Here is a 13,679-nt window from a genome sequence, read left to right as displayed (position 1 = left end):
ATCCTATTTGTAAACTTTATATTTTAATTGAACTTTTTATGTATTCGAACATAAAACGGTAGTGTTTCAAAAAATATTTAACTGTTGCGCCATTTAATAACAAATTTCATCAGCAAAACAGTTTAATTATAATAAAACATTAATCAAGTTTTTATACAATTTAGTTTCAATTCTTCATAAGCTAGTGATTGAGGATTAAAATAAAAAGTCTTAGTTAATACTCTTAGCACAAACTCTTATAAAAGCGATATTTTTTTATTGCTTTATAATTTTTTAAGCTCGGACTATTCTCTGCTGATTTTTAATATTGCATTCCAAAAAATTCAACAACTCCCGATTTTTGCCTGCACTTTCGTAAATGCAATGTCAATGCAGTGAGTAGAATTTTACAACGCGGCAGAGAAAGTTTGTCTCGCCGCCAGCCACCAAAAACAAACAACTATGAAAAATGCTAATGAGCCTCTACGTAATTAAAATCACACACCCATATTTGCTTACAAATGTACATACAGATGTCACACAGGTGAGCAAATGTGAAATCCTCGCTGACGAAGATGCAAATTCAACTAATTGGAGTTTTATTAACTAGAAAATGAACAGATTGTTGGCAGCCTGCGATTCGCCTGAATTAAATCACGCTCGTTAAGGACTCGACTTGAAAGCCAAGCAAATAGTTGGCTGAATGTTAAGCATACAGGAACCATGTCAGATCCAATCTGCATAACAAATGGAGAACCCGAAACCAATTTTCAAGGCCAAAGCCAGACAATCAGAAATATTTGCATTCCACAAAATATCGAAAACTTGCATAGGCATAATTTGACACTAATCCTCGAGTAGAAATAATAGTAAGCGAAATTCCCTACGTTTTGGGACTTTAGGACTTACTGAATTGCTAACAAGACACCAAAATTAGTTTTTATTTATAAATGTTTAAATAATCTTAGACCTTTTTTGTTTATGTATAGAAGGAACACCAAAAGTAGAAACATACTCAAATTAATAAGTCATGTTTAAATATATGTAAATTAACAAGTCTAAAAATTTAATAAATATACTCTTAATACAAAGCAGACTTATTTCTTAAAATCTTTTAGTTTAAAATTGATAAAAACTTAAGATACGATTTAAACGAATTTGTAGCACTCAGAAGTTCTTCACATTTGAATCAAAAGCACACAAAAGCATTTAGACACACCTAAAAATTACTCTAAGAATAGGCACACCAATTCCAACTTTGGAAAACCGATAAACCAGATTACTGTAGCGCATTCTGGCGCAATTTCTGTTTTTAGACCAAGCGAAAACATACAATCACACTGGCAGAAAGACAGTCAGATATACGATGTTATAAACAAACTGCTGTGCTCTCGTTCTTTGCCTTTTCCATATAGTAGGCAATTTTATAGAGTGTGTAAGAGTAAAAATAAAATACAAAATAAGGGAAAAAACAAGGGGGGGAGGGGCGAAGGCAGCCGCAGCAAAGGCAGAAAATTCAAATGAAAAACTTTCTAATGAGTCGGCATTACAATTTCAAATTTGTTGCGCAAATTATTATAAAAGTTTGTGTGTGAGCTGAACAACATACTCAAACTTATATAGAGGAGCCTGAGAGGTTGGCCCACGAATGCCACAATAATTTTCGGTCCCGAGGGGGAGTGACGAGGCCAGGGAGTCAATTGCAGGACGAGTAGCCTAGTTTTGTTGTTGTTTGACTGCTACCTTTTTACGCAGGACTTGTTTCTGCTTCCAGTCACTCAGCTTGACATTTAATAATTAAATTATATTTACAGGCAAATCGGTTAACTTTGTGCTGGTATCAGATTGCTACACTTTCAATGCGTGTTTTTGGCAGTCATATAGGAATTTAAATTCAGTATTTTGCCGTGCTTTCCCCTCCGAAATTGTTTTAGTGTCATAAATAAATGTAAGAAATTTGTACATATATACAAATAAAAGAGGAGGATGACAGGTCAGGCAGGGGCCACAATTCGCACCTAATTTAGTTTATTATTTCATGATTTCATTTATTTTTTGCCTGCGGTCGGCCGAAAATTGTCGGCCAAAAGTGGATTAGAGTCGGTTCGGGCCGTAAAAGAAATTTAAACTTTTCCGTGCTGGTTTTTTATTAAGCTTACAACAAATTGTTGCTTGCTGAATGGCCTGGAAGGTGGAAAGAGGATAGGGGAGGCGAACTGCTGGTTTAAATATTTAAATCATTTTATTTGGCACGCCACTTAGCGAACAGCGCTCATGGCAACAAAATGCGCCTGCACTTTTTTTGCTTTTGGGCCAAAATCAATTATTTAGGCAGAATGTCAGCCAAATCAGTGTTTTGTTGTATTGCACACACTGTTTGTGTCACGTTATGAATTTAGATTAAACAATTTAGCCATCATGTGGAATGTGCCGCGTTGTCGTTGGGAATAGAAATCAGTTCACGGCTTAATCACAACAGAAAAGTATCGAGCTCAAATCTTTTGCACATTGTTTTGAACCGTTTGTGGAATACTTAATCAGGATATTTAAAAAAGATATTTTTTAAATAAAATAAATATTTGGACACTTATTTAAACAAATTGTCTACACAGTTCGTTCCCAATCATTGAAGAAATAGTTGCAATAATATTGATTAGGTGTACGCTGTTCCACGACTCGAATTAAAATCTAACAATTTTGGAATAATGTCTAATACAGAACAATAGCTGCTTTGTTTACCCTTGTTTGCTATTGCATTGACCTTTATTTGCAATGCAATATTTGCATTCGTAAACTAAAACCCATTAAACCTTTAATTATGCATCTGAAGAGAATTCGAGTTGTTTGTGCAAAGATTGTTTTAATAGGGTTTAATACCTAGGTAATTGGTTATAATATTTTATGAATATATGAATGCTAGAAAAGACAATAAAATACATTTATAACTTTTATTACAACGCCGTTTATTATATCATCCATATATTAGGCATTCAATTATCGTAACAATTGATGTTAATTAAAGTATTCAAAGTACACAAATGTTTTATTATAATTGTTCTAATTGGGGCATAAACCTTTTTTTTTAATATAAAAATAAATTGGGTCAAATAAATTTGATACCAATTAGGTCAAATACTTTTTAAACCAAACAAAAATTCAGATACAGAAAGATTAAACAATATTTGGGACTTTAAGAACTTAAAATTGTTGAAAATGTAGGCTATTTCTGCTCATTTGTCTGCAACTTGCTTAATTTCCAATGCAATCAAGCTTCATTACGCCTGAAAACTTAATCGATTTTCGATGTGTTCTCGAGCAGGAAAACAAACGCAACCGTTTCAAGGCATCCAGCAAGTGCCAAGCTATTTTAGACAATTATGCTCTGATTACACACGTTTTAGCTGCCATCGGACACTATACCGAATCCGATAGCGATTCCGGATCCAGGACAATTGTATGCTCCAAAAGGGGTGAGGCGAACAAAGGGGGTCCTGCCTGCACCTTTGTTAATTGCTGTTGCAGGCGTCTTCTGGCCAATGAGCTGGCGGAAGCTCAAATGGCACTTGCTGTGCATTCAGCATTAGTTCGTTAGCTCCGGCAAATGGTCAACAGCAAAGAGCCCTCGGGCCCAAGGAGCGGCGACCTCTTGGCCAGAAGTCACAGCAGGGCCAGCAAAAATGTCAACTTGAGGCGAAGAACGGACTCAGACAAAGGCTACGTGTATATACAAATAGAGTATGGGGATATGTGCCAGGTGGGATGAGCGGCCAAAGGGTGAAGTATAACAAAAGAGCTGAAAATTAAAAAGAGACAAGCAATTAAAATGGCTTACAACCGGGCGAACAAGGGGTAAATCGTGAATGGAACCGGGATTCGGGGACCGGGGGCCGGGGACCGGGGACTGGGGACTGGGGGGGGGGGGGAGCGGTAACAGCTGTAACTGTAATTGTTGTTGCTGCTGCGGCATAATTGCCGACAGGATGCAACGCACGCGACCACTTCCGCTTGGCAGGCGCTTCATTCTCGGTAGCCATTCCGGCCCTCGTCCTTTAACCCATTAATGCACAAGCCGGGGTAAAGTAAGCATTTTTAGTTTGGTTTATTCCCCAGTTGAGAGCAATGGCAAGGTGGGATATATTCAAGCCTTATAATAGCTAAATATATATCACAAATATTTAGTTTATTACAATGCGTTACAAAAGTTCATACAAAAGTTAATTAGCTTCGGAGCGCAAATACCGAATCAACCAAGTCAACCATAAATGTACTTCAAAGTTAAAAAATATAATATTTATCGTTTTTAAACCAAAATAACAGGAGAACATTTACGTATTTTAAAGTGCCATTATTTTATTATTAAATATTTTTTCCAAAAAATGTCATACTTGTTTTTATTGAGTTATTAGCGAAAGAAAACTAATTTGTTGTTAAATAAGAAACGAGGAAAAAATCCCAAAAAGCAAATCTCTTTGCTTGTCATTGAGGTTTAAAAATGATTAAGGTCGTCATTACGCCAATTTTGAGATCCATATTTTATCTAGCTATTATTATTATTCTATCTATTACTAATAATTATAAAAAGCAATGTTTTAGAGAACAAAATTCTTATTTTCTGTAGAGCGTAAGTATCGTATTGATTTTTTAAAGAAATAAAGCCCAAAGGCAACATTTAAAACCAAAGGGTTAAATAATCCTTAGCCCAGAGGCAGCACAGAGACAGAATGGCTTTCCCGGCAACTCATAAGGCTGGCACATTTTACGTACAAAATAAATGGCAAGCCGAGTGCAGCAGAAATTAATGGCAGTGCAAACAACAAAAAGCCCACCTCTTCCTCCGGCTCAGACAGAGCTCCAGTCCGCTGCACTTTGGATCCGGACCCGGCCTGCTGATGCGTAAGTTGTCAGTTGCTGAATGGCCAAGTCCCCTTGTCGGTCATCCTGAGCCCCACCTCCAGCCTCCAGCCTCCAAACACCCACGTTGTGCCAGGCGTGGCTTTTACCACTGACCAGGACTTTGCATAATGCGCATACGACGGGTAAGCCTGTGGGCAGCTTTACGCCATTGAGTGTTACTTCCGGTTTTAAGGAGCTGCGCCCCAACTGCGGTGGCTAGAACAATTACAACAATTGGTTGTAACCACGCGAGCTGCAAGCCACCTGGAAAAATAGGAAGTCAAATGGCTGCGAGCTCAGAAAAACAACGACCACGGATTGCTCACGACATTTTACTGGATTAAAGTATAAGCAGTACGGAGTTAAGGAAGTTTATGAATGCTTTCACTCAATTTTGTTTAATCTTTTAATTTGAGTTCATTTTTAAGTGAGAATGTACAAGCTCTGCATTTCTCAGCATTCCTTTAAAAATGACCATAACATATACACATTAACCAAAGGAACGATCTGCTATCATATATATGTATATATTTTCTTATGTATATGACTATATATTCAAAATAGTGTTTTTTTTCAAATCGGAAGAATCTTTTATAACTTAAAGAATTAAAACATACAATCTTAAAGACCTTAAACATATGGGGACACATCTTTATTTTAAAACGTAGCCTGCTACTAACTTTATCGTGGTCTGTAAAACTAATATCATTTCTAAAGTCTTAAAAAAGTTTTCAAAAAATGAATTTTCAAAAGTTTGGGCATATCTAAAAATTATATAGGATCGATCATTTTTTTTATAAAACAAAATTTTACTTTAAAATAAGAAATTTGTTTGTGGTAATTACGACTTCGCAATGTAATCATCCTTTGACTGGTAATATGGCCTGGCAAGAACGGAGAATACTCTCGCATTTGGCATTGGCACAACCCAAAAAGCCAGGGGCACACAGATGAGGACTCATAATGAAATACATGGCATATGCGGAGAGTCGGAACAACCGAACAATGTGTGAATGCAACTCCACAGCCGGTCGTGGCTCCGGCATCCTGTGCACTCCGTCCGGATCCCAGCCGTCACGACGGCAATCATAATAATGGCATACAATTTAACAGCATTGCAAATCGGAAGGAAATCTCGGTGGCCGCAATCTGTGCCTCTCGTCTTCGGGCGGCTGTGCCTTGGACCCGGACTCATTGCATTTGCCTACTTATGTACTCAACCCGAGGGCGGTGGCCGAGCAAGGGGCGGGGCACCGGGCCACTGCAGACCGGTTAAATGGGTCACTTTGACCGCTGCACAAATGACAATTGCCGGTCAGCAAATCCTGGGGAATTGCTGCAGTTGTTGACCCGCCTTAAATGCATATGCATTAACAGAATAAATTATGCATTTTTTGCACATAAAATTCTGTCGCAGTCGGGTTTCCCCTGAGTCTTTCCTGGGGCATCGCCGGTGTCATCAACTGAGTCATCAACTGAGTCATCATGGCGCAGCTCCAGGAATTCATAGGTGTCAGCGTGCAGCGGTCGCCTAAATGAAAATAACAGGTTGCAGCTTAAAGACTCTCAATATCTCACTCACTTGCAATAAATGAGAAGGTGCCGATATTTGTTGCTGGTTTTGTTGTTGTTGGTTTCAAATAAAAGTCCTGGGCCAAGTGAATCACTGAAAATTTAGATGTGGCATAAAAAAAACGATTGAAAAAAACAGTTTTAAAAAAAATAAGGTTAAATTAATTTTCTTTTGGATAATTTATTGCAATAAAAATAGGAGAGTAGCAAAATAATTCCCTCATTTCATACCTTGTTGTATTGGTTCTAATAAAACCTACGAAAATCATAATCTTTATATAATAGCTGAACACCTTTTTAGAAAATAGCCAAAATCTTAAACCTGTTTGATTGTGCTGAAAACATTAAACATCTCTAAGTGCAATATTAACATTTGTCTCAATTAAGACTAGACTAGACTACTATTCGATTTCTTTTCGTGTTTCGAACTAGACCATCTGAACGTATGTAAAAAATACTGCACATCCTGTTCCCAATTACTGCTTACCTGAAATCATCACGACCGAGCTGGGGACGAGGCTACACCGATAGCTTGGCCACGGTCAGACTGAAGTCACGGCTGTCAGGAGGCTCAAAGTCTCAACTCCCCCCAACATGGCCTCTCCTATTTCTCCCGCCAACGTGTCCAGGCCATGGTCCTGCTTTGATTGCAGTCACCAATTAGCGTAATATTCGCAATATGCTTTTGTCTGCGTATTCATTTTTGTTATTTTTGCTTCGTTCTTTAAGACACCAGCACGCCTCAGGGACGGACCAGGAGGGGATTGCCCAGTTCCCATGCCATTCATATTGGCCGGCAGTGTCATGGCAAAAAGTTTACAGCGGCAGATGGTTTTAATTGCTTTTCGGGATGTTTTTTACGCTGGTCTTTGGAAATTAGTTTAAAGCACTTGAACGCGAAGGCAAGCAACTAATTGATATTGCTAAATATTTATGGGGAGTGAGTGGAAATGCAGTGCAATTTAACAAATGAAAAACCCCGGAAATGCAAATTGGAGCAGAAACAGCAGCAGTCATGGCAGCAAAGTGCTCACTGAAACCGGAGAGTTGCAAAGAAATTAGCCGACTCGAATGTGTGTCATGCACTCAACTTAACAGCGGTAACGGCAGGTGACTACTTTTGCCCCGCCCAAAGCATTTGGGCTCTTCGTCTGGAGCTGATAAATCCGTGCACGATATGCTCGCCCAACATGGCCGGCCCTCCCATCCGATTTGATTAGGATTCATTCACCCGCCATGACAGCAATGTGCACACGGTTTTCTTCGTCCGCATGTCCAACGCCGGTATCGTTTCGGCAGAATGTAAACAATGAGCGCTGTTGAGCCCGAACCTTATCAGTAAACAAACGGGGAAAATAGATAGGACGTTAAGCAATCGATATTCAGGTGGAATCACGCCGCCCCAACCCGGCGATTAACAGATTTTAAGGGCTTTAATGCTAAGCACACAGTCCATGACGCAACTTAATGGTATACTTAACCCTAGACATTCCTGACAAAATCCCCTATATACACAAAGCCAGAGCGCAGAGAGCCTACTCCTCATCCTTGATACAGTTTTCGACCAGCTCCCGCAAATTTGGGTTTTCCATGGCCGCAGCGATGCGCTCCTTGTCATTGATTTGCTTGTTGACTGCAAGAGAGGGTACAATTGAATTGGAATAAATCCATTGAAGCTGCTTGTCAGGTCAAACTCACTTTCTTCCTCCGTTTGGTGGGCTCCCTTTTTGATGTATATGTCTAGTTTTATATTGTGCGGCAGTCCACGTTCCACTTTCACGCGTATACAGAGTCCAATAAGCGTGGCGAGCGAGCAATGGGGCACTGTGGGATTGAACTCGATTCGTACCTGAAATAATTACACAAAATAGTTAATGGGGTTCTTATTTTTATACATTAAATAAAAAAATCTATTTACTTTCGATATTAAATATCCATAAAGTCCTCTTATATGGAGAGGACATCAATTTAAATTTTTAACTTTTAGAAAAGTGTATTAAATGAGACTTATAAATATTTATGTTTAAACACATTGTGAATTTCAAAATTCTTATAAGTAAATTTTTTATCTATTAATAGAATAATAGAATTATTGTCCATTTTGTACTGAATATAAATCCAAATATATAACATAAACCAGCCAAATCAACGTAAAAACTGCATTTTTCAACAGGTTATAAGATAACGTTAACATACAGCATAATGTAAATTTCATTCTAACTAAAAATAAAATTAATAACTTTTGAAGGGACAAAAAAACGTACAACTGAGACATTTGAGCGCGTGGGGGGCATCACGAAAATCCCATCCTCGTAGATGACGTTCAAGTCCTCCAAGGTGCACGGTTTCTCGGGATCGCGAATGCTGCGCAGCAGATCTGCGGAAAGAGATGGTGAAAATTACATAATTTTGTGGGAATTGTTGGGAAAAATGAGGAAATCAAACCGTAGATAGTCTCCTGCAGATCCGTGGCATTCCTGTAGCCCAGTTCGTGGAGGAGTGCGTCCTCGCCGAAGGCAATCGCCTCCTCATCCATCGACATCTGGCTCGTTTTGCGCACTAACTCGTCGGCGTTGTTGCTGCGTCCGCTTGTGCTGATACCGCTGCTGCTCGAACCGCTCGTACCGCCCGCGGCGCTTCCACTACTCGCGCTCCCGCCACACGAAGACGTCACAGTTGGGCCAGAATTGACGCCGCTGTCGGATTCGGAAAGCTTGCGCTTTATGTAGGACAGCATGTTTGGCACCTTTGGATTGTGTTATCTCGCCTTTTTTTATCTTTACCAATGTGTGCGCGTGTGCATGTGTAATCAGTACAGCATAATTCGTTCACCTGGCGCGTTATTTCCTTTGTTTTTCTTATTTTTTTGTGAAAAAAACCTTAAGAAAACCAAATCGCAGCAGCTGATTTTTGTTTGTGTGTGGACCAGGGCTGCGCAGTAACAGTAACAGCTGGCTTCTTTTCTAGGCAGTGTGGCAGCCCTTTCCTCAAGGGTGGCAACCCTTAGGCGATTATTATTATTTTAAATTTGTCAACACTATTTCCCTTATCAGTTTTTATATTCTCTTTTAACTTATTGTTTTGTTGTTGGCCAACAAGTTTCACCGGCTTATTATTGGCAAAGATTGTTTAGGCTACAAACCTAGCCAATTATCCGTACTTTAAACAAAAATAATATAATCATATCTTGTAGAGCCGGACAGTGGGCATTGTGGCATTTTGCGCCAAACTGCAGCTTCTATTCCCATTGTACTTAAGTGTAAAATCGTGAATTAGCAGGCTGTGCGATTGAACAAATTTCTTTAAATTTTCAGCACTGCCGGTGCATCAACATATAATTCATTTCGTTTTAGTAAGTCGTACGATTTGTTTCTTATTTGTGAAAGCTCGTCGAACGGAAGCCAATCTCGCTTTACCCTTTTGAAAAATAAAGGAAAAAGTTCGTAAAAAGCGAAAGAGCCCGTCGAAATCAACACAAAAAAGGAGTTCAATAAAGGTGAGTCCAAAGGGAAAGTGACAAAAGTGATTATGGTGAATAAATACTGTGAGAGTGTGCAGCAAAACAAAATGGCGCTCCTGGAAGGAATCTGTTAGTTATTCTAGAATCGCGGGTTAGTTCACCACCTGAAAGTTAGGGGCCCGGCACTTTGTAGAAAAAACCTTCACGGTTCACGTTTAACAAGGTTTCTTTTTAGCACAAAAAATATCAGTGAGTTTTGCTAATTGTATACTTATGTATATTTTTTTCTGGATTGCTTCCCCTAGATCATAGAGAAAAATGGTTGCCAATAATATCGATGCTGGAGTGGAAATTGCTGCTGCCGATCAGTCCTCGACGCCTGTGGTCGCCAAGGACGAACTCCCGGCCGGCAATTACATCCTGGTGGGTGTTGACATAGACACCACTGGACGTCGTCTAATCGATGAGGTAGGTGCCCTGATATGTGGAGCACCCTCACTCGGACCTAACCCCACTTTCGCTATGCCCCCCAGATTGTCCAGCTGGCAGCCTACACTCCCACCGATCACTTCGAGCAGTACATCATGCCATATATGAATCTGAATCCAGCTGCGCGCCAGCGCCATCAAGTTCGTGTTATTTCGATTGGTTTTTATCGTATGCTGAAGTCGATGCAGACCTACAAGGTAAGTCCATACAGCATTGATACAAATAATGGTAATTAACGTACATGTTAAATAATCAATATTTAATCTAACTTTCTTAATATAACATTTTCTGAGACCATTTGAATATAATTGCACCATACACTACAAAGCTAGTGTTAAATAAGAAGCGCATAACATTTATTATCTTTCCCCACATGAAAAGTATAATAATTGCAACATACACTAAAAAGCTAGTGTTAAATAAGAAACGCATTACATTTATTATATTTCCCCACATGAAAAATATGGTAGCTTTAAAAACTTCAACATATTTTTCTTGTAGATCATCAAATCCAAGTCGGAGATCGCTGCACTGAAGGATTTCCTCAACTGGCTTGAGCAGCTAAAGGCCAAGGCGGGCCCTGGCTCGGACGGAATCGTGCTGATCTATCACGAGGAGCGAAAGTTCATTCCATACATGATCCTGGAGTCGCTCAAGAAGTACGGCCTGCTGGATCGCTTCACCAAGACGGTGAAGTCCTTTGCCAACAGCCTCAATCTGGCTAAGGCCTCCATAGGCGACACCAACAGCAAGCACTACAGTCTGCGCAAGCTCTCTAAGATCCTGACCAAGTCCAAGGAGGATGGCACCCCAGTCTCTGCCTCCACTTCAGGATCGGGATCGAGTTCGGTATCGGTATCGGGATCGACATCGACATCGACCTCCGTCAGCGACAGCACCGTGGTCAATAGAAATAGCAGCATGGATGAGAAGCGATCCCCCAAGAACGGCATCCAGGCTGAACGTGATCTGTTCGACGGAAACGCCAGTGTGCGCGCCAAGTTGGCATTCAACGTGGCCCTCCAGCTGAGCAACTGTGACCGCAAACCGGAGCCGGAATCTTCGGAGGCGCTGGAGAATATGTTCAACGCTCTAAAGCCGTTCGCCAAACTGGTCGGTTCCGATGTCCAGGAGCTGGACACCCAGAACGAGAATCTGGAGCGCCAGAACTCGTTCCGCCCGGTGTTCCTCAACTACTTCAAAACCACCTTGTACCATCGAGTGCGTGCCGTCAAGTTCCGCATTGTGCTGGCCGAGAATGGATTCGATCTGAGCTCCCTTGGTGCCATCTGGGCGGACAAGCGCACCGAGGGTCTGGACATGGCCCTGCAGTCGATTGGGTCAATGAAGAGCGAGGATAAAGCCGAGCTGCTGGAGCTTCTAGACAGCTTCTTCGACCCCAACAAGACCACGATCAAGCCGGTGGTCAAGTCGCCTAACAATCGTCGCCGCAATCGCCGCTCTACCGGTCAGCCGACCAGGAACGGAGCGGTAAGCTCGCGGTCCGTCAGTACCGAGTTTGGAGCTGAAGGCGACAAGTCGCAGAGCGTTTCCTCGTTACCGGACTCCACCACTAAGATGCCGTCGCCCAACAAGGCGCAATCTCGTCCACAGCGCAAACGGAGCTCACGTCATAGTTTCAATGGCACCGCCAACGGTCTGAAGGTGGCGGATACCTCCTCCTCCGACAAAGCTGACCTCAACAACACGGCTCCACCCGCCGTTAACCCAGTTGTGGCCTCACCATCTCCAGTGGCCATTGCTGCCTCCAACTAATACCTCTTTCGGTGGATCCGTAACGTAAATACCTTATAGAGATCAAGTAGTTGCGAGTGTTCATCCCACGGGTAGATTGTTGATTATTTTTATGGATTACTTACACTTGCTTGTATTTTATTGAATTTTTACAAAAAACCGAAATAGAAAATCGAATGCGAAACAAATATTTTGCTTACAAACAAACTAATTTAATTTTTAAATAATTTAGTGTGAAGTAGAGTTAAGTTTTTGTATGCTTATTTCATTTAAAAACGCACAAAACATAGATACGGATCTTTACATTTTAAAGACCAGTCTTCTTATTTTACACCAGTGCTTGTTTCAAGGCTTTTAAAAAAATCAATGATTTTTATTTTAAACTTGTCCTTTCAGTAAAATCAAATCTTTGGAAGAGCATAACACACTAGCAATTTAGAGATGACCAAAAAGGACTTGGGCGGATAAAAAAAAAATATGCACTTAAACAATCACAAGAAAGGTTTGGTATAAAAACCATAAGCGAACTTTTTTCCTTTTTAAAGAACTGGCACAGATAGAAACAAAATCAAAATTTCAGTGAAAGCTAAATTTACAGTGTGCACTAACACACAAACGCATCACAATCATGAGCACTTCAGTGAATGGATACTGTGAGTAAACCGTTACTGTGACCGTGACGTAAACTGTGACTGTGGCATAGTGATGACACAGCTTCAATTGAATATTTCAAAACGAATGAACTGTTAATCGTGATGTTGGGAACTCGATGTGCAGCATATGAGTATGCTGCCGCCCACTGTAAACACACGAGACCAAAGATCAAAACTTTTGAGCAACATGCAAGCATATTTTAAGAACTGATCGTACGATGGAGATTATGTTGAAGAAACGAAAGTGACTGGCCATAACATGACTGCACAATAATGATAACCGCTACTGCGTTTAGGCATAGTTTTCCAGGCGAACCGACGCAGGATGTCGTACCAGGATGGGCGATTGGAAAAATATGAACCAAAAAACGCATCGATGAAAATTTTACATTGGGCAGGCCTCTCGATCCACACTCAACCCTTTAATATTATAAGCAAGACAGAGCCTGGCCTTGTCCAATGTTGAAAACTTTCACATTGAAGCTTCACCACACCGAACAAGAAAAAAACACAGTAAGACCTCACACTCGCCACGCAATGTACCAGAGCAAGCAATCAATCAACTACACTTTTTTCACACACTGAAAAAATATCAGAATAATGGATGAAGAAGAAACTAAAAGCTCAATTATCAGTACATGTCAACACTTCAAGCTGTATTTCATAAATGTTTCATGATAGCACTTTTTTCAAATCCAAAAGCAAATGTGATCTCTATATGAAGGCGTGAATAAACGATTTGAATGTACATGTATCACTGTTTTCAATTTAGCAGGTCAACAATTTACACTAAAGTTGACAAAAATACTTTTAATAGAAAAAGAAAATTTAAAAACTTCCGGTCTGATATTATTATCTCTTCCATTCAACAAGTGTGA

General features: G+C 40.2%; 2 protein-coding genes across 6 annotated transcripts; one reads left to right on the top strand and one right to left on the bottom strand.

Annotated features, from left to right (window-relative positions):
• Positions 1-7,825: 7,825 nt before the first annotated feature.
• On the bottom strand, positions 7,826-9,400 carry LOC128256249 (MIP18 family protein galla-1). Its single transcript, XM_052986512.1, has 4 exons — positions 8,890-9,400; positions 8,709-8,821; positions 8,143-8,293; positions 7,826-8,077 (listed from the first exon to the last, which is right to left on the bottom strand). The coding sequence occupies exons 1-4, from the start codon at positions 9,179-9,181 to the stop codon at positions 7,980-7,982; spliced, it is 654 nt and encodes a 217-aa protein (XP_052842472.1). The 5' UTR covers positions 9,182-9,400; the 3' UTR covers positions 7,826-7,979.
• A 369-nt stretch (positions 9,401-9,769) lies between these two features.
• On the top strand, positions 9,770-13,549 carry LOC128256246 (maternal protein exuperantia). 5 transcript variants are annotated; one of them, XM_052986507.1, is made up of 5 exons: positions 9,770-9,940; positions 10,217-10,372; positions 10,438-10,590; positions 10,895-12,193; positions 12,545-13,549. In XM_052986507.1, exons 2-4 carry the CDS (start codon positions 10,223-10,225, stop codon positions 12,167-12,169), a joined length of 1,578 nt encoding a protein of 525 aa, XP_052842467.1. In that variant the 5' UTR covers positions 9,770-9,940; positions 10,217-10,222; the 3' UTR covers positions 12,170-12,193; positions 12,545-13,549. The 5 variants fall into 5 exon arrangements, with proteins under 5 accessions (XP_052842467.1, XP_052842466.1, XP_052842468.1 ...); XM_052986506.1 differs by having other exon boundaries at positions 10,210-10,372; XM_052986508.1 differs by lacking the exon at positions 9,770-9,940 and adding an exon at positions 10,011-10,153 and having other exon boundaries at positions 10,210-10,372.
• The last annotated feature ends 130 nt before the right edge of the window (positions 13,550-13,679 follow it).

The sequence above is a fragment of the Drosophila gunungcola genome (assembly GCF_025200985.1).
Source record: "Drosophila gunungcola strain Sukarami chromosome 2R unlocalized genomic scaffold, Dgunungcola_SK_2 000013F, whole genome shotgun sequence".
Classification (NCBI taxonomy): domain Eukaryota; kingdom Metazoa; phylum Arthropoda; class Insecta; order Diptera; family Drosophilidae; genus Drosophila; species Drosophila gunungcola.
Note: the sequence above shows the minus strand (reverse complement) of the source record. Positions and strands in the feature narration are given on the sequence as shown.

Coding starts and splice junctions, on each gene's coding strand:
- LOC128256249 (XM_052986512.1), bottom strand. CDS start 9,181: ATGCTGTCCTACATAAAGCGCAAGCTTTCCGAATCCGACAGCGGCGTC. Junction 8,294..8,708: donor CGCGCTCAAATGTCTCAGTT/GTACGTTTTTTT, acceptor TAATTATTTCAG/GTACGAATCGAGTTCAATCC. Junction 8,078..8,142: donor CCACCAAACGGAGGAAGAAA/GTGAGTTTGACC, acceptor CCTCTCTTGCAG/TCAACAAGCAAATCAATGAC.
- LOC128256246 (XM_052986507.1), top strand. CDS start 10,223: ATGGTTGCCAATAATATCGATGCTGGAGTGGAAATTGCTGCTGCCGAT. Junction 10,373..10,437: donor GACGTCGTCTAATCGATGAG/GTAGGTGCCCTG, acceptor TATGCCCCCCAG/ATTGTCCAGCTGGCAGCCTA. Junction 10,591..10,894: donor AGTCGATGCAGACCTACAAG/GTAAGTCCATAC, acceptor TTTTTCTTGTAG/ATCATCAAATCCAAGTCGGA.